Source organism: Epinephelus moara, chromosome 8 (assembly GCF_006386435.1).
Source record: "Epinephelus moara isolate mb chromosome 8, YSFRI_EMoa_1.0, whole genome shotgun sequence".
NCBI classification, from domain to species: Eukaryota; Metazoa; Chordata; class Actinopteri; order Perciformes; family Serranidae; genus Epinephelus; species Epinephelus moara.
In genome coordinates this window covers 41505174-41524874 of record NC_065513.1, presented here as the reverse complement: position 1 = coordinate 41524874, position 19701 = coordinate 41505174, and the positions used below count along the sequence as shown (strand labels likewise).

Genomic DNA, 19701 nt, shown 5'->3' with positions numbered 1-19701 from the left:
ATATCAAATAGAAAGAAAATTAGCTTGCCATTAATCGATTCATGTATCCTTTTACTATATAATATATAGACACCACTGGAAAATTCGGCATACATTTCCTCAAGCTAAACTTTAGTTTTATGGATTTCTGTCTATATTTTGGAAGTTGCTAAATGCTCATCTAAGTCAAACTATACTATATTTACTTAACAAGTGAATACTGGTGTATCAAACCTATCCCGAATATAAAAATGGACCCGAGCAATTCCACATAGTAACTTGGAATTTTATTTAAGCATTCAGTATTTACCAGTAGTGAAGATAATCATAGATTGGCAGTTTTTGCATGGAGGTTTGGTTTGTACTCTCCAGGCGGAACTGTTTAGCACGTACCGCTGTTTCCACACGGAACAGCGTCATTCCCAGACATGGCAACCTGCACGCGGAGTGTGTGGAAAGGTCAGATGTTTATATGTAATTGACTTTATTCTAAGTGACAGTAAACATTCACGTCATGTATTTAAAAGAGAAGTACATGCTATTTATTTCAGGGTTCCGCTTTGGCTCCTCGTCTCAGTTATCAGTCATTATAGCCTGTTAGCTTACGTGTTACTCCGTTAGCTAGCCATCCTTGTTAATGAATACAGCTACCAAAAGTGTGTTAATTTTACTGTTCCCTTGCGTATCGACGATTTCCTTACATGGAGACACATCACTTAAGATCATATCTGAATTACTGGAGTTCTACATTGCATTCGGCGTAAATATAATTAACAAGGGGGGCTTTAATTAAATACTGTTAACCGTTTTATTTCAGAGCGTCCTTGACATTACACGTAGTAGTAGGCGGTGACGAGAAGTGGTAATGACTTCAAAAAGTCGTTATTTAGTTAATTTAAAGTGCTGCTTAGATGTTTATATGTATGCCGAAACGAAGACTTACTATTAATGAGTAAATCTAGGTTTGAAGTAATGTTATTTTGCATATTTACTTGTACTTAAAAGCGAGGGTGTGTTAAATTGTCAGATTTCTGAACGCAGTTTCGTGCAGAAAATGTAATAACAGGCAACGTCCAGTGTTATGGGCTTTATAACCTGCTCCGTGTCGAAAAGAGCTGAACTGTATGTTGAAATAAACAAACAAACAAACAAAACAAAGAGCAGTAATACAGAAAACTGTATCTTCCTGTTGGTTACACTTAAATTGTGCACATACTGTATATGTCAGAGAGATATATTATACATATTGTGTTTTGCACGTCTTTTCATTTTCATTGTATTTTTTGATATTTTATTGTAGTCTTGCTGTTAGATATTTCTTATTCTTGCCTTGTAGTACTTGCCTCAATTTGTATTTTCCCTTATTATGCTTATTGTTATGCACCAATACATCAAAGTAGATTCCTTGTACATTAAACCTACCAGTAAATTACCTCGATTCTGATTCTCGATGGTTTTGGATCGGTCTCTGCGTGCCCATGACTAACCACAACACTTCAACAAATTAAAACCTGATTAAATGAATTGCTTTGCATCCTGCACACAGTCTTTGAAGCTCAAACAGACCTCGCCGACATGAGGCAGATTTTCCCAGCACACATCCCTGCAGGCGTCCTGAGATTTATTACTTATAATTAACAGCAGGATTTATAAAAGTGCTTTTGATGGTGAACTTAAAAGAGGCACTGGTGGCATGTTAACTAGTGTCAGTGGACAAGTTGACACAAGTATTTACTTTTGCTAAGCACATTTTGTTTTGCAAAACAGCTAGCTCTCTGACACATTGATAAAATGATATTGGCGCAGGCAGATATTCCTCCGCCGACAAATATTATCGAATAATTCCAACTTCATGCAAATAGCACAAACATTGGATGCAGTCTGCTTTAGTCTGGCAGAGATAAACCCTGACACATACACTTTGCAGATAATGTCTCTATCTCTGGTATACAGTTTCATGTTGTGTGTCACATAAAGAGAGAACAACATCTGCGTGTGTTAAATGGAGGATGTCATCTGTAACCCAGCTCTGTATGTTTTCATTTCTCAACTGCTTTTTTTTTCTCTTTTCCAGTTTTAGCAGGATGTCAGAGGCAGCTGTTGAGAGCCGGTGCTCCTGCCTACACCGGCATCTCACCGACTGCACAGAGGAATCTGCCCGTCAGGACTTTCGCAGCTGTCAAGTGAGTTTACAAACCCTCAGTTCAGTAAAACAAACTTTCAAGATCTTCCTCCAGAGAGTCTGACTCTGGAGCTGTTTTTCAACACCATTTTGCTTTACCCTGCAACACCTTTGCACATTATGGAGCTGCCTACCAGTACAAGCTTGTTGTTCACTTAGTAGATAGAAATGTCACCATGTGCAGTGACGTATAAAATCAAGAGCAGACAGAGGTAGGCTTGATGACCTGATACTTCTCTGTTCAACATCTCCCTCATTGTTTGTCAGGGCACAAAAGGAGGAGGACACAGAGAAGGCGAAGAAACCAAGGGTGGTCATCGATGACAAAGACAGACATAAGCCTTTCGGCAAGACAGCGTGGGCGCCCGTGGACGACGTGTATGTTATGAGGTTCTACCCCCAGGCGATCTATGACGCAGGAGACGCCATCGACATGCTGAAGAACTTTCAGAAGTTGGACTTCGCTCCCCACAATCAACCTGTTTACATCGATCTGAGGCTAGACATGAAACTGGAAAAAAAGGTAACGACAGAGTGAGTGGATGAAGAGATTTGAAGAGTTGTTTTGCTGTGAAAGTGTTTTTAGGGGGCAATTTCGCTTCTGTCAGACAGGAAACAGAAGAGAGCTGAACAAAATGAGGTGAGAGAAATAGGGGAGGACGTACAGCAATGGCCCCTGGCCAGACTTGAAAGGTTATGTAGCATCTTAATGTCTGGGTTATGGCGAGAAAAAGTGGTTCCTACGACGTGTTGTCCAACCATGTCGGAAATCCAAAGTATTTATGTCGGTTCTGAAAAGCCACACCAGAAGGCAGAGTGGATAGCCAGCTGTCAGAGGGGACGCCATATTGTTAAAATATGGTGATAACAACATAGTTGGTTTAGTAAAGTTACAGAAGTTGTCTGAAGCAGCTCTCACAGTTTTGACTTTGGAAAAGTTTGGGGGTTTATAAGCTATTCAACCATCCAACAAGCAGCTGTGGTGATGCATACAGTTATCTCAGTCCTCAAAGGTTTCATTTACACTAATATTTTAACACCTATTGATATAAATGGGGTGAACAAAACAGCAGAAACATCAGCTCAGGGTTTAATTATTACATATGCACACCGAAGTTAATAATGCCAAGGGTTTTGTTTTTGTGCAAACCCAAATGGAACTATTACACACATACAGTATATTCCTATATTTCAGCTGCTCCGCTATTTTATGTCTTAGATTTTAATTAGTTTGTGTTGCACTTACGTAATTTTTCTTATGTATTTTATATGTACACCAACCAGCCACACCATTAAAACCAATGACAGGTGAAGTGAATAACAGCTTGACTCAATGCAATCTTTTACTAGAAAACCTTTGGTCCTCACATTCATGTGGATGCCACCTGACACACACCACCCACCCAAACACTGTTGCCGACCAAATACCTCTCCTCATGGCAACCCCCTAGGAGGACAATGTGCCATGCCACACTGCAAAAATGGTAAATGGACCTTCTAGTCTTCCTACCACTCAAATCGCTTTTTACACTACGCCACCTTCACCCCTTCACACACACATTCACACACTGGTGTGCTGAGGCTGCCATACATGGTGCCACCTGCTACCCAGTAACTATTCACACACTCACACATCGACGGAACAGCTATCAGGAGCAATTTGGGGTTCAGTATCTTGCCCAAGGATACTTCGACATGCGGACTGGAGGAGCCGAGGATCTAACTGCAGATCTTCTGTTTGGTGGACGACCCGCTCTTCCTCTGAGCCACAGCCGGACTGCTCAGGAATGGCCCGAAGAACAGGACAAGAGCTCAAAGCGTCGACTTGGCCTCCAGATTCCTCTGATCCCAATCTGACTGAACATCTGTGGGACAGAATGGTTCCCCACCTCACAACCCACAGTGCTCAGATGATCTGCTGCCAGCACCCTGGCGCCAGACACCACAGGACACCCTCAGAGGCCCTGTGTCCATCTCCAAGTCCAATCCAAGGAAGACCCACTATGGATTTGGGGTACCTTCTGGAGTACCAGCACATCCTACAAATCCTCAAGCAGATTAGGATGTTGAGAATTTGGAGGCCAGGTCGACGCCTTAACTTCTGTGTCATGTTTCTTGAACCATTCCTGAGCATGGTGTGGCATGTGTTGGGTAGTGGAAAAGAGAAGATTGCACTGTAACAAGATTATCTATTTTATTCACTTCATCTTTTAGTAGTTTTAATGTCTTGGCTGATTGGTGTATGTATCTTTAGGAGCACAGTTGAAGGGAGTCTGAGATCTGTTATTTTCCTTGCCAAAGACAACGTCACTGTAACTGTTGTGCACTTGACAAAAAAGAACTTAAACGGTTGGGTTATATACCGAAATTGTCACATCTGTATTGCTATACCATGTCTGCACTCAAAGCTGGCTCTCTGGAGTGACTTGGTGAGTTCTGCATCTTAACAGCTCTTGGCTCCTCTGAATTCACTGGTGTATATCCATTAATCCACCAGTCTGAGTGATATTTCCTGCATCAGTCAACCTGAGCAGTTTTGGTTAATCAGCGAAAAACAGAGAGACACAGAGGAATAAAAACCTCATGAGTTTGTTTCCACATCACAGAGCTGCAGAGCTGCTGTGTTGTCCAGACAGCCCACATGAGACAGACTTGCTCACAGCCTCGCTCTCATCTGTCTGTCTCTGCAGAACCATGCAGAACCAATGTTCCTTTGCATAATGAATTAAGAACACTCCAGAGAAATGAAAAATTAAAGTGGCAACGGAAGAGATTTAATACTTGATTATCTGAGCTTTCTCTTTGATTGACATCCCTCCTTCTTCTTATCTCTCCTCCTGAATCCTTTTATTTGCTGGAGCATGCTGAGGCTTTAAAACTCTAATAATTGAATCTTTTTTTTCTCCTCACAGAAAAAAGTCGACCCCTTTGTCAGCACGTTGACCTTACCGCACCCCTTCAAGACAGAGATGAACAAAGTTTTAGTATTTACTGAGGTAAAAACTTTTATTTTTCACCCCCTCAGCCTCACTGAATCTTAATTTCATAGCCAATTGATTACCTGCTGTTGATGAATTGCTTTAATATTGTCTGAACATGATTCAGATGTGCAGCAGCACCTTTTTATTTGTCTGTAATGAATGGGCTCGGGTGTTTTGATCACGGAATCCTACAAGCGGCGTTTGATTAATATTCCTGTCGAGGAGCACAGGTTGTGGGTTGTAACTTAGATGTTGCATGTTAACGACCGTAATGAATGGGACTGGTGGGGTCTGCCAGACTTTGACACACCCCGCATCAGATTTAAATGGGTGACGTTGTTCTGGTTTTCTCTGCAGGATGCTAATCTAGTGAAGGTTGCCCAGGAGAACGGAGCGATGTTGGCTGGAGGAGTAGAGCTCATGCAGCCGGTGAGTCGGTTAAATTGAGGTGTATCAAGGGTATATATAGCATTTACTGTAGGTTCAGATCAAGTTTTTTAGTTCATCTGGAATTTTATTTTAGCAGTATGATTGTAAAATCTTGTTACAAAGCATATTTCTCAAATCAAGCAATGGAAAGATAAAAACGAATAAAATGAGGCATTAAAGTTTTTCTTTCAGACATTTTTAGACTTTTGTCTGATGCAGTGTGTAACAGTGGAGCACAGCTCATTGCATTAAACATCAGTTTGATTATTTATATGATATACATATCAATATTGGTAAAATACAGCTGTTGTGATATCAGTTTCTACCACATGATCCACTCCTGTTCCCTTTCGTTAAGGGAATGATCTTTATTCATCACATTACGGGGGTTGCTGGGGTGTCACATCAGTTTTTGTTTTTTTTCTTTGACCCTTGCTGAAGCTACAGATATTTCTCTTTGAGTGACTGGCAGTGAATGCACGACCCTCCCTCCACCGTAAATTAATTATTAGATGTCAAAATAACAGTTAAAAGTTGAAGATGAGATTCTGAAGTTGAAAAAAGGCATCGTTTTTTGCAGGTTAGTTCATGCTAACGGTTTAATTTTGAGATGATGAGACGTAGAATGAGTTGATTTTGATGAAATATCACTATTTTAAGCTCAGATTTGATTATGTTTATTTCTGACGGAAACATTTGTCACACATGATGTGTTCAAGAACAGCCATACATCTGAAAATCCAATGATAATTTCTGTTTTTATAGTTTCTTTCTTTGATAAATGGTGCAAGTTCTGTAATCAGCAGTAAAAGGAATACAAAGTACAATCATTTAAAGTTGTGTGTCCCTTTCCTAGGCCAAAATAAAAAACATACGTCCCCCCTCAGTGCTTAAAAAAATGTCTAACATGCTTCCCACATTTTTCTCATAAATAACAAATGGTCCCTAATATATATTTTTATAGAGACCTTTCCTGTCACTTTCTAGCTGTTCTGTAATAAAAGGCAAAAAAAAGAGCCCTAAAAAATAATCTTAAAAGAAAATGTTTCTGCACCCACATAACCGCGGTGGTCAGCTTTACATCCATGTGGTGTAAATCTTATCGTCCATACATATCTGCAAGGGTCAGCACTGACCACTATGTGGATGTCCATGTGCAGCCTGTTTAGTTTCACTTTCACCTGATGTTGGCCATAGGAGGTCGGTAAGCTCACCTCCCAGTCCTCCTGTTTACAGCCGGGGCTGAAGCGAACCATCAATTATACTCTGAACATCTATAAACTATAGAACCGCGTGTACGTCCGCGTGACTCCAGCTCTTCTAATGCAAAAGTATATCCAAGCCTTAATTCAAGACTCATTTATCCAGTTGTTTTCTCAGTACTTCCTAAACACAGCATTTTCGCAAAAAAAAATCTTAGTACTGGAGTGTGGCTTTGAAGAGAGCATCAACAGGCTTCACTGTCAGTTCAGTTTTAAGTCAGTATGTTCACCGTTTTACAAAAAGGCATGAGAGAAGAACAAAGTTTTCTGTATTATTGATATACAAATGGTCATTTTGTAGGTGAAGTACTCCTTTAAGACTCCTCCTGGTGTCTTTAAAGTTTCATTCAATAACATTTTATTCACTTCCAGATTTTAGATGATGAGATCTCAGCAGACTTCTACATAGCAGTGCCAGAAATACTGCCCAAGATTCTACCACTGAAAAACAAACTGAGGAAGAAGTTTCCAAAGAGCAGGAGAGGTAAGCTGCATCTTTGGCAGATCGAAGGTTAATTTGCTTTAACTCGTGAAAAAGTCCTGGGATTCAAAACCTGCTTTAATAAGATAAAGAAGACAATCAATTCTTTTCTCTTTCTCTCTCTGTTGACACTCAGGCACAGTCGGGGTCCAGATTTCGAAGATGCTAGAGTTGTTTAAAACGGGTCACGAGTACATGGTGGAGAGCAACTGCTTCGTCAGGACCCAGATCGGAACGGTACGTCTCAACAAACGGCTGCAGAGCGCTGAGTGGGATTATTATAGCTGTTAGTGAGATGTTAGGTTGAACGTCTTTCTGTCATCAACAGCAGCTCAGAGGAGGCTTTCAGTGTCTGGGGACGAGGCAGTTTTACATTTTAAATTTTACAAGTTAAAGTGGAAAAAGTTTAGAGACTGTGGGGAGTGTTTGGGTTTATTTAGGCATGAAATACAATTGTGCTTCTACATTTGAGTTCCCACCAGGATCAGTTTGAATTGCAAAAGATTATAAAGTAGTTTCAAATTGCAAAAATCAGCGAGGGAGTTTCAGCTGGGGAGGGGTTCAGTCTTGTTCTGATCAAAGCTTTCATACGTGTTGTACCATCTTGTATGACGTGGAAAACACAAAATTATTCGCCATTTTTGAAAAGGAACATAAGTTGCTCGTCAGGTTCCCAGAACAAACACCAGCTGAAGACTCTGCATGTGTCATTGTCATACTTAAGAATACAGCCTCACAAGTTAAATTTAACCCTTTGTAACCTGAGCAAATTGCCTGGTGTCTTTCAAAGACACGGGAAGAAGGCAAGGAGCAAAGAGGGAGGAAATGACCCAAAAAAGTAGCAAGAAATTAGTAAAAAGAGAAAATTTAAAGCAAGAAAAGTTAAAAACAAACAAGGAAATTACCTGGAAAAAGAGCTTAAAATGATAATAATTCTGTAACATAACTTTAAATATGTATTAATGATAATTATAAATATAGTTGTTACTGAGCTTTTTTAATTTTTTCTCCTGAGATTTTTGTGGAACATTTCTTACCAAGATGCTAATTGCCTTTTTTCCCCGTGTTTTTGAAAGACATTGCACCAATTTGCTCAGGGTTCAAATGTTCAAACTTGAGAAAGGCATCTGAAAGCAGCACAAGAAAAATGGCATCACTCCAGGTTTCAAAGAGTTAAAGGCAGCACATCATGACTGTAGTTGTATTTATCTAAAGGCTAGGCCTGTCATGATAAGTGTGTAATGGATTTATCGTATGCAGGGTGTCTGCAGGTCCTTTAAAATGTCTTAAATTTAATTTGATAAATATTAGGCCTTTAAAGTCAGTAAATAGTCTTACATGTGAATCTGTGAGCTCTTTATTGCCAGAAACATTTTATCTAGTTTATTTTTCTCATCTTTAATTTCTTTTTATCAAAATAAGTCGAGCTTCTCTGCGTGAAGTCTGCATTTCTGATGTTACAAATCTTAAGAACCTGACATACCTTGTGATCAAAACACAGATTAACCTAACTCACTCTAACAACCATATTTCTTCATGAAACCTACCTCTGTGTGGGACCCCATATACACTACTTAACTTCATACTTACCTGCAACGCTTGAAAGAGAAAAGATGATTTGTCCGAAAGAAAATTAGTCTTAAATTTAATTAAAAATTATCTTGAAAAGGTCTTAAAAATCATTTAACATATATACATATATTCTGGCAGCACACTGGCTAAACTTTCTAAAAATTATTTTTACTTTTTTCATATTCTAATTGTAATGTCTGAATATTCCTAAGAATAAAAAGTTCATTGCTCTTTGAAAGGGTGTACTTGCATTATTACACAATTGTTTTGTCATCATATCAGTGGCATGAAATGGTCTCAAAATGACAGTTATATTGTTTAGCCCAATTATTTCTGTGACAATTCATCGTGCAACAAAAGTAGTTGTTGTGACAGGCCTACAGCAGCAGATTTCAGAAACAGAAAATGTAAAGGTGAGACAAGACCAGGAAAACAAAATATCTATGTTATGTAAAATGCATTTTGTTTGGTTGCAGTGGTCATATTATTTATTTTCTCTCCTCTTCTCAGCTCGACATGCCCAAAGAACACATCTTTGCCAACCTGCAAACTATCCTGATTGATGTTTGCTCCCACCGACCAGCTAAAATGGGTACGTTCACCAACACCAGCCAATAAATCACAACACAAACACATGTGACTTTGTGGCTGCTCTTCTTCTGTCAGCAGCAGCTGATAAACTCCCTCTAACTGTTTTGACAGCTCTTCAAGATAAAATAACACGTTGCTGATTGATTTTTATTCGCCACAATGGTTGTTGGAAGAAAAAAGCCTTCAAAATGTGCCAGTTTTTATCTGCTGGCTGGTTTTAGTTTCCCTCCCTGGTTCAGATTACAGCTCCTCAGTCAGAGTGATGGAGACAGCAGGGAGACAACATGCCAGCCAGGCGTTATGACTTTTCCAGGCTTATTGATGCATTTTCTAAATCAAGTGTTATGAACTTTTTTACCCCAGAAATGAGAGCGAGTAGTCCAGTCAGCTTTCATGTTCTTAGGTGGATCCAGAGGTGGAAAATTAAACCATTTTATTGAAAAACAACTCACGTTTTCATCCACATTTTGCTTGCTTGCTATAGTTTGCATTAAATTCCCACCAGAATCACATTGTTATTATTATACGGTTTCAAATAAATCTTTATTGGACTGTCCTGCCACTCAACACTAATGTAACACTGGCAAGAAATAATGTGAACTTTGTTCACTGTGATGGATCACGCAACTCTGCTAATTGATTTTCATAATGCACAAGACTGAATGGAAACTAATGGCTCCATAGCTGTAAAGCATGCATTCAAAGACAGTCAGCAAAAATATAAAAGACACAAATAGTCAAAGAAAACTCGGAGAGAAAGAACATAGTTACGGCCCCTTAAACACTGAATGAAAATGACCCCAGATTGACCCTGATGAGGCAGCCGGGACTCGTCTCAGTGCTGCTATAAACTGACTGTATTTTCGGGATGTTGGAGTTAATTCATTTGTGATCTTCTGTACATTTGCTTCACTTTCTGTTCGATAATAAGACGCTGAGTGTAATCATCAACTAATGGACCCTCATTAGAGGGAGAGGCTTAAATGATCTACAATATAATTGATTCTGAGCCTGCTAAATAAAATGTCATTAACAGAGCTGAAGTAAACTGCAGAGCTTTCAGAAACACTGATGGAGGACGCTTTAAAACCAACGGCCCTTTGTGACCTGAAACTTCTCTTATCAAGAAGTCTTTACTTTCCCATCTATCTTGGATCTCTCTCTTGAGCACGGTGTTGCCACTCACACATTTGTCTCTTCAGCCGGCCTCTGAATAATGGGTTTCTTGCTCCGATATTCTTCCTGTCGGGGCACAGATTGTGTTCTGACCACACACGAAATGTAAAACAGTTTGTATAAAACCTCCTCGTTCAGTCTGCCTCAAGTTAACTTGCTTGGACCCGAGTCATATTGGAAAAACAGGTTTGTTTCACCAAAGTTTTATAACAAACAGCTCCCAGATTTGGACTAAACCATCTCTGTGGTTCTTTATCTCACAGTGACACCCTTGAAAATATCAATCCTGGTTTTTCTGCTTAAAGGGTGGCACCGTCGTTTTCTTTTTTTGTTTTGTTTTTTGAGGTTTTGATATCATTCTGTAGTAGGACTGGGCGACATGGAGAAAATCAAATAACAGGATTTTCATTGAGCAAATACCTTGATATCGATAATGCAATGATACTGTATTGTTGGGCTTATTATTGGTGCTTTGGGCTGGGCGGTACGGCCTAAAATCAATATCACGGTATTATTTTGGGGGGATGCGGTGACGGTATGATATCGCGGTATCGTCTTCTCTCTTTTTTTTTTTACACCTTAAATAAAACAATTTAAAAAGCTATACAAGTCTAGGATGGAAGCTGTTTATCGTCAGAAGTAAATCTGTTGCTAATCCATCTATTATTGTGTATTAAATGTTAAATAGTATGTATAAACGTTAGAGGGAAGAGGGAGGGCCGGCGGATCCCGGGCCCCCTTCTCCCGCGGGCCTGGATTTGGGGCAGTTGGCCAGGCCACCTCCATCATGTAGTGAGGTAGGTGCGTGAGGCAGGTAGGCCGCCGGGCCCCGTTCTGCCGCTGTAGCCGGAGTACTGCGGTATGACGGTAACCACAAAAGCAGTACCACGGCCGCCCAGCCCTATTGGTGCTTTTACAAAATATTTACACAGTGAGTTTTTCTTTTGTAAATAATCATCAGTAATGTGGATATGATGATTAAGTGGTTAAAGGTAAATGATACAGTTCAGAAAAAGCCGTCACTTAACTGTAATGCAGCCTTTAAAACCAGGAAAATACAGCACTTAACAATATTACGATATCCAAAATGTTAGCCATATCTAGTCTCACATCACAATATTGATGTAGATACAATGCCTATTCTCTAGGCTTCCTGGTAGTGTTCATTATGCATTCAAATCTTAAAATTAAAATTTTGCTCATTTGTTTTTGCTTTAAAATGCTGCCTTCCGCAAATTTTTCCCACATGACCTGATGTGGTTTTTATTGCTAAATATAAACCCCTGCTCTGCTGTGGACGCCACATTAATGTGGTTTTGGAAGTCACACAAAAACACAAATAAACTAAATGATTAAGGCAGTGGTTGACCAGTAACGTCTAGTGATGGGCAGTAGTGTCTCTACAAGTGTGGTGGTAACATCACTACTTTCTGAGTCAAACAGCTTTTCAGGAGCAAAGTTGATCAAGTTGATCAACCGAGTAGCGCGGTTGAGAAGTGACATACTGATCTCACGTGTTATTTTCAGGACATGTTCATGTTCTAATGTCCCAAAACAAAAAAACGTTTTCAGTTAGGTCTGTTATTTTTATTGTTTATATTACTGTCTTTTATTTATTAGAGTTTTATTGACTGAAAAATATACTTTGGAATTCAGTTTTTGAATTACTCACAGAGCAAGGGAATCGACTGAGCGAGGCCGAGACAGAAAAATGCATCAAGTAGGGAGAGGAGAGAGAAAGAGAGAGAGCAATAGGCCAACTGAAGATGTCATGTTAGGGAGGACATGTCACAAAGGTTTCCAAAAAACAAAAAGAAGAAGAAAGTTTTGTTTTAAGTCTATTCTATTGCCTGCCTTTTTGTTTGGCTGACAGTTTTTCTGATCACTGAGAAAACGTTGATTTGACAAAGTAAAAAAAAAAATAACAGTAGCTTTGCAAGTAGCAAGTTACTTTTGCCATTTTATCGTAGCTTAGCTTGCTGCATTCCTCCGGGGATAGCTTCAATGTAGTGAAACGTTATTTTGATGTAGAGAAGCTCGTAGCTTAGCTCACTGTTTTATATAGCTTGCTCAACACTTAACTCCCGTGTGCTGTGAGATAAAATTACTGTTTCTGTTCAAAGAGTCTGGTGGCTTTGTAGAGGGTGATGTAGCAGCTTCATTCCCCCGACAGGAAAGATTATCTGATGGCAACATTAAGTAGTAAAATCAATCCAAATATAGCGTACACTTAAACTTGTATTGATTTTTTTTAATGTGGTCTGTTTTTAATGAGGCTAAAACACGATTTGCAGCTGCCCCGTCCACAGCCACCAGACTCATTCGACAGAAACAGTACTTTTACTTTGCAAAACACAAGGAGTTGTTGGTCTACCGTTGCCTCTAATTAGCGCAGGAGGAGAGGCCATCTGAGCTGTAACCTACATGACTCCTCTTTGCTAACGGCTGAGTGGGAGTACCATTTGAAAAACACAGAAAAGAATGCAGAGAGACCTGCCCTTTGAATAAGCACAAAGTGAAAAGCACAGGAACACAGTGTTAGTGTTAGTCAAGCTTTTTAATGTGAGATTGTGCACCATAAACAACAGCAACAAACATTGTCCTTATGTAAACTTCTGCTAAATGAAAGAGCTGCTTGCAAATCATAATTTGTGTCTACATGCCCGGGTCACTTTTAATTGGATTTTAAGAACCTAAATATAAAGAAAAATTAAAAACCTAAAATGAGAAAGCACTTAGAGATCTTAGAGTGACAGATCTGACTCTAGTTACACAGGTGTCATGAGAAGTCTTTTTTCAAGTAAGTGCAGCAGTTGATGAGCTGAAAAATTATCTCCCAATGTTTTCTTTGCGTCTAAACCGAAAACTAATGAGTTGTTTCTTGGCTCATGGCGTCTTCCTACCATTAAAAGATTGAGGTTTTTGATGTCATGCGAGTTATCAAACAAATCAAAGGTAACTTAAAAGAAAACTTTTTCCATTTCGGAGCAGCAGCAGCAGCAGCAGCAGGTCTGTGACTGCACGCACAGCTTCTGTTTAAAGTGCTCACAGTAAACTTGCACTTTTATTCCAGATGATCCCAATGGGACTCTTCACAGCTCACCCTGGAAATGTTAATGCTCTGCTGAACCCTCCCGGCTGCAGAGAGCGTCCTCTGCGCTACAGTAGCTGAGTGAAGCGTCTCACTCAGTGACTCGTTCCAGCTCTGTAATTTTCATCGCCGAGCATTGAAGGCGGTGCGACGAGTCGAGCCACTTGGGCTTTTCTGAACTGTCAGCGAAGAGTGCTCTTTGAGTTGTCGCCAGCAAACATTATGCAGCAGTTCAACTCCCCGACAAGAGGTGCACGAGGGCTCTGGGCAGAATTTAATTTCCTCTGCACCTTGTAGTCAAGGATCAGAAGATGTGAATACTTACTGTTAATTTAAATACCTGAGGTTTTTTTCTTTATTTCCATTAATGCCTGTTAAAGAGTCATTTGGACAGAAGCTAATGGCTGCAGCGTGGGCAGAAACAAGAGGAAACTGCACAGAGAGATGCTTAAAACAGAGAAAAGAGCACAGCAATGCAACGTGTGGGTGAAGGGGAAAGGAAATCCCCAAGGGGCTTATGGGAATTATTCATGACAAAAAGCACAACCATATGCTGATAAATAAAGACCTGAATGCAGGGGATCTGAGACAACAGTGGAAAACAATGCTGAAACAACTATTTATAAGTAAGTTAAAAGTAAATACGTGGGAGAAATAAAAGACTGCAGGGAATTTAAGCGTGTTTTGAAATAAAAGCGAGATTCAGGGTGTGTGGGTGAGACAGATTGAAGGCAGCTGTTTAACATAATCTCATGCAAACTGATCCTCAGTCTGATATGTATTAGAAGTCTTCACGCTCCTTTTTTTATTCTCAGCTCTGTTATCCAGGGAGACGCTGGCTGTTTTATGTTTTAAATAACTTGTCATAACATATTTTTTATAAGAACTGGTGTCGACAGGTTTACCAGGAGATAATAGCACGATAAGAGAAGTTGGTTGAAGGTCTCTCTCTCTCTGAATGCCACGACAGAAAAACTGAGTATAAATGTGTAAAGATCCCCCTCCGATATGTTTCGAGATGTAAAAAAATGACTGTCCTTCAGATATTTATTTGGTTTTCCATCAAAGAGTTTAGTCAGTCATTAAAAAAAATCCTTAAAATTACATGTTACCCTTCTCTCTCATTGAAAAAATCAGAAATGTTACTGCAGATATTAATGTTCAAGGTGTCTTCATACATCCATGCTGAGCTCAGAGAAACTTCCTCCTTCAGCAGATAAATGTGAAAACAGCCTTCTAGCCTCAAACTCTGAAATCATCCAAGTGAAGGAAAAAACATGTTTCTGTGTCTGAGGGACTTAAACCTGTTGGTGAACCAGTCGATAAGTTCTTTATTACAAAGTGTCTGCGATGTTCAGAGTCAGATTCTTCTTCAGTCTTAACTACGTATTGTTGGTGCATATATTTCTTGACCTAATTTTGTAGTAACGAAATGTATGGTCATTTTATTTACTTAAACAGCAATTAACATTTTTCAATTGAGAAGTCTGGGAAGTTTTTAGTTCCGAGGATTCAATGTTTTGTTTTGTGTTTTTTGGTTGCAAACAATACCAAACTGAATATCACTGGACTTTATTTATTTATTTATTTATTTAACCTTTATAAACACCTCTTGAAATTAAAAATCTCTTTTTCAAGTGTCCTGGCCGAGACACGCAGCAACAAGTTACAGACAGAAAACACAGAACGAAAAATGCAGAATAAAAATGTACAGCTCTAAAACAAGCAATATAAAACACAAAATAAGATTACTACAACAAAAAGCCAAAATGTATGTTATTATTTACTAGAACTAAACCATAAAAATGCAAAACAGAAACTACACATGACTTTTGGATTGTTGGTCAGACAGCTGAAGACGTCACGTTGGAATGTGGGAAATTATAAAGTCATTTTTCTCTATATTTTTCTTCGATTAATCTGAACGATAGTTGTCACTAATGACGATAAAAAATGATGATGAATTAATAATGAGAATAATCTTTAACTTCTGTGCTAATTGTGAAGAGAAAGAAAGAAAACCTGTTATCTGAATTTAAAAGTATTATTACTGCAAAACCTGACATCACCAAACCCTGACGTTTTGTTTTGTTTTCATTTCAGTCTGATTTTCGTATCTCGCCGCAGCATCTCTCAAAGTGTTTTTCAGCTGTAATGAAAAGTGTTTTAAAAATTTCCTTTTGACCTCACGCCTCCATTTCCAACTACATTAACACAATCTCCTAATGATGACACACTTCTTCCTCTTCTCCTCCTCCTCCTCCCCAGGACCTTTCATCGAGCGAGCGATCATCGCCAGTCACACCAGTGAAGCTCTTTGGTTCAAGAGCGAAGACGTTTTACCGACACCAGAAGAAGAAGAGTGACCTGTTCTCACATTGTATATATTCACTGTATTGAATAAAGTGTTTGTTCTGACTTTGGCTCCTGAGCTCTGGTGTCTGCTGTTAAAAACAAAAACATCCCAGGAGAGTAAGAGGAGAACAAAACAAGGTGACCAGAACAGAACAGTGACTTTTATTAATAATGACCCACAGGAGGCTACAGCCCATAAATCAGCTGATGCTGTGGTGTTTCACAGGACACATGGAGGTGCATCAAAGGTCCACAAAGGTGTGTGTGTTAGTAACACTTGTAAAAGTATTTAAAATCCAGCTCTTTCCTCTAATCCAGATAAAGTTTGATAGCACAGTGTGTCACGTCTGTATTTACTAACATTCTTTTTAAATGATTTCCATTTTATAATTAAATGATCCTCGTTCAGTCAGAATTATCCTAACTTTGGAGAGTCTTTAACTTTGAAAACTCAACTTGAAAGTTGATTTGAAATGACGCTGAAGTGTTTAATTTTGCTAAAAGCTGCAAACACTTTGACCATATGAGTAACTGTACACTAGAGATGTAATTTCTCCAGATTTAAAATAAATGTCCATGAATGTAATGAAGAGCAGTCTTTTAGGGAAAACGTTTAGTGATGTCAAAGATGAAACTGTTTGGTGTAAATTAGAGAGCCCCTGTCTGATGCACCTGTGAACAATCTGAACTCTTCACAGGTGTAAGGATGTACATAGTGTTTCTCTGACCTGTAGTGTTAATTTTACATCTTCATATTTTTGGTGTGAGTCACCGAGTGTCGGAGATAACCGCCGTAGAGATGTCTGCCTTTTCTCCAGTATAATGGAACTAGATGTCACTCAGCTTGTGGTGCTTAAAGCTCCAAAAACAAATTAAACTCAACATCAGTGTCTCTTTCCAGAAATCATGACCTGGTTTCTCAGGATAATCCACAGACCTTGTTGTGAGCAGTTTCATGTAGGAACTATTTTCTTTCTACTGAACTACACCCACTAACTGCATCACCACTCAAAAGGAAGTGTGCATCACAAGTGTAAACCTGGACACCATCCTGTTTTTCCTGGTTTGGGCTCTTCACTTCCAGTGACGTCTTACTGCTACATGCTGTAGTGACATTTTGGACAATAGCGTTAGTTTGACAGTTTGTGTTTGTCACTGTCCTGTTTCAACATGTCAGTACCTCTGTACACAAATCCTGCTCCATGAAGAAATGCTTTCCCCAGTTTGGTTTCAAAGATCTTGACTGAGTCCTTACCTGAACCCCATCCAACACCAACACCAACAACCTGATCATCTAGCATCCGTACCTGAACTCACTGGTGCTCTAGTGGCTGACAGAGCAAATCTCTGCAGCCAGGTTATAAACTTTGGATATTTAGCAGAGATGTGGATATGAGTCACATGATTTGGACTCATGCCAGACTAGGGTAAGAATTTCATGACTTTAGACTCTACAAAATCAAAAAAGACTTGCAGCTCAACTTGGATTTTGACTCATGACTTCACTTGGACTTGAGCCTTTTGACTTTTAACACTTGATACCTTACCCCGAGCTCAAAGATGAAAAAGTATGTTACTCAAAAAACTCACGAATCACTGAAGCTTTTCATTCCCAGCAAGTCGACACTTAATTCCCCAGATCCACGTTGAACTTATCCGACACTCCACTCAGGCTGCAGGAGGGAACTTGACATGACATTACTGAGTGTCAGCTGGAAAAAATTATACCAAAGATTAGTTCACCTACAAAAACTGTGAGGTGGTCAACAAGAAATGAATTGCAGTATGAAAAGCGTGTGGGTCAAAATTTACAGACAGAGATACAACAACTTTAAACAATCAAACAAATAAATACAAACTTAAAAAGCATTCATGATTATTGCAAATATATTATTACTATCATAACTGCTGTTAAAATGGCATTACATTTGGTGAAGAGTGCATTATGACTTGTTAAGTACTTGAGACTTAAAGTTTAGGACCTGCGACGTGACTCTGGAGTTGCCTGTCTTTAAGTGTGACTTGAGTGTAAATTCAAATTCCTTTCATTGTCATTTTTTTTATGATGAAACGTAAAAACGAAATACTGTTTCACGTCTAAAACCAGCAAAATTAAAAGTTCTCAGTGCAGTAAAATTATTCAGTTAATAAGTAGATAAATAAATCTAAAATAGAAGCTACTAAAAAGGCCAATAAAGTGCAGCCAAAAGACAGTTCAACAGTCTGATCACTGAATGATAAAAACTGTTCTCAGACCTGTTGTCCTGCAGCGGATAATCCTGAACCGAAAGACTTGAGACTTGTGACTTTGTCCCACCTCTGGAGGAAACCATTTCTTCATGGAGCAGGATTTGTGCACAGGGTACAACACTATTGTCTAAAATATCACTGCATGTATTGTTGCAGCAACAAGACTTTATTGTTTCTAAGGAGTCCAAACCAGGAAAAAACGGACAATCTCCACGTTTTCACCCATGATGCACGCTTCTGTCTGCACAGTGATACAGTTAGTGGGTGTGGTTTGGTAGACAGAAAACAGTTCCTACATGAAACTGCTCACAACAAGGTCTGTGGCTTATCTTGAGTAACCAGGTCATGATTTCTGGAAAGAGACATTGCTGTTGAGTTTTTCAAATGTAGTTTTTTCGCACTTTGAGCACCACAAGCTGAGTGACATCTAGTTCCATTATAGTGGAGAGAACACAGACGTCTCTACGGCTGATATCTCCAACACTCTGCACCTCACACCAAAACTGTCTAGATTTGAAAATAGCACTACAGTTACGAGGAAAAATATGTACTTTTGATTTCAGAGGTGGACTGTCCCTTTAATACGGACATTTGGCCTCTTAATAAGTAACTATTACATGATTTAATTCAAGATAGGAGCCTAATTTACACCAAACACTTTGTCCTTTAGAGATCACTGAATGTTCTCCCTAGCAGACTGTACTTCATCACATTCATGTACATTTGGAGTTTTAATCTGGAGAAATTAAAATCACATCTCTAGTATGCATATATTCAGTCTTTACAAGGTGTGCGCAGGTTTTATAAAGCAAAATCAAACACTTTGACTACAGTAATGAGTGTACCACAGGTGTAGTACCGCCGCCAGACACTGGGAGGCAGTATTGACACAGCCTGTGCTGCAGCCTCCTGCAGCGATGAATACCTGCCACCTGTTGCAGCTGAAATCACCAGAAATATGAAGTGTTGCCAGAGGAGAAGTTTGATTTTCTGTTCTTTTAATATTTTACTCAATAATTCATAAAGACGTGCGGGGCCACTGACAACCATCCTCTAGATATAAACATATTTATTGATCTGTGTAACAAAGATGTGCTCTTTTATTATCTATAAAAATGTCTTGCAAGCTTCATTACAGTGTGTGTGAGTGTGTGTGTGTGTGTGGCCTCTTGGGTTTGAGGGAAACAGACAAGAGTCAAGGTTGCAGAAAATGACTGAATGGCCTTGAAAAATTCTCATCAGTTCATCAGTGTCTCTGAGTCCAAACTCACATGTTGAAGACGAGTTGATTTATGTTGCTATAGCAGACAGTCTGAGGGGATCTCACTGAGACCTGCGGGATGTCTTAACTC

General features: G+C 39.3%; 1 protein-coding gene across 1 annotated transcript; it reads left to right on the top strand.

Moving 5' to 3' along the window:
- Positions 1-349: 349 nt before the first annotated feature.
- Positions 350-16162, top strand: mrpl1 (mitochondrial ribosomal protein L1). Its single transcript, XM_050050892.1, has 9 exons — positions 350-438; positions 2054-2162; positions 2429-2684; positions 5074-5157; positions 5500-5571; positions 7206-7317; positions 7451-7551; positions 9397-9478; positions 16013-16162. Exons 1-9 carry the CDS (start codon positions 408-410, stop codon positions 16108-16110), a joined length of 945 nt encoding a protein of 314 aa, XP_049906849.1. The 5' UTR covers positions 350-407; the 3' UTR covers positions 16111-16162.
- Positions 16163-19701: the final 3539 nt, after the last annotated feature.

Excerpts from the sequence above, each read along its gene's own strand:
- mrpl1 (XM_050050892.1), top strand. The coding sequence starts at position 408 with ATGGCAACCTGCACGCGGAGTGTGTGGAAAG. Across the intron at positions 2,163-2,428 it reads AGGACTTTCGCAGCTGTCAA|GGCACAAAAGGAGGAGGACA; the intron begins GTGAGTTTACAA and ends ATTGTTTGTCAG. Across the intron at positions 5,572-7,205 it reads GAGTAGAGCTCATGCAGCCG|ATTTTAGATGATGAGATCTC; the intron begins GTGAGTCGGTTA and ends ATTCACTTCCAG.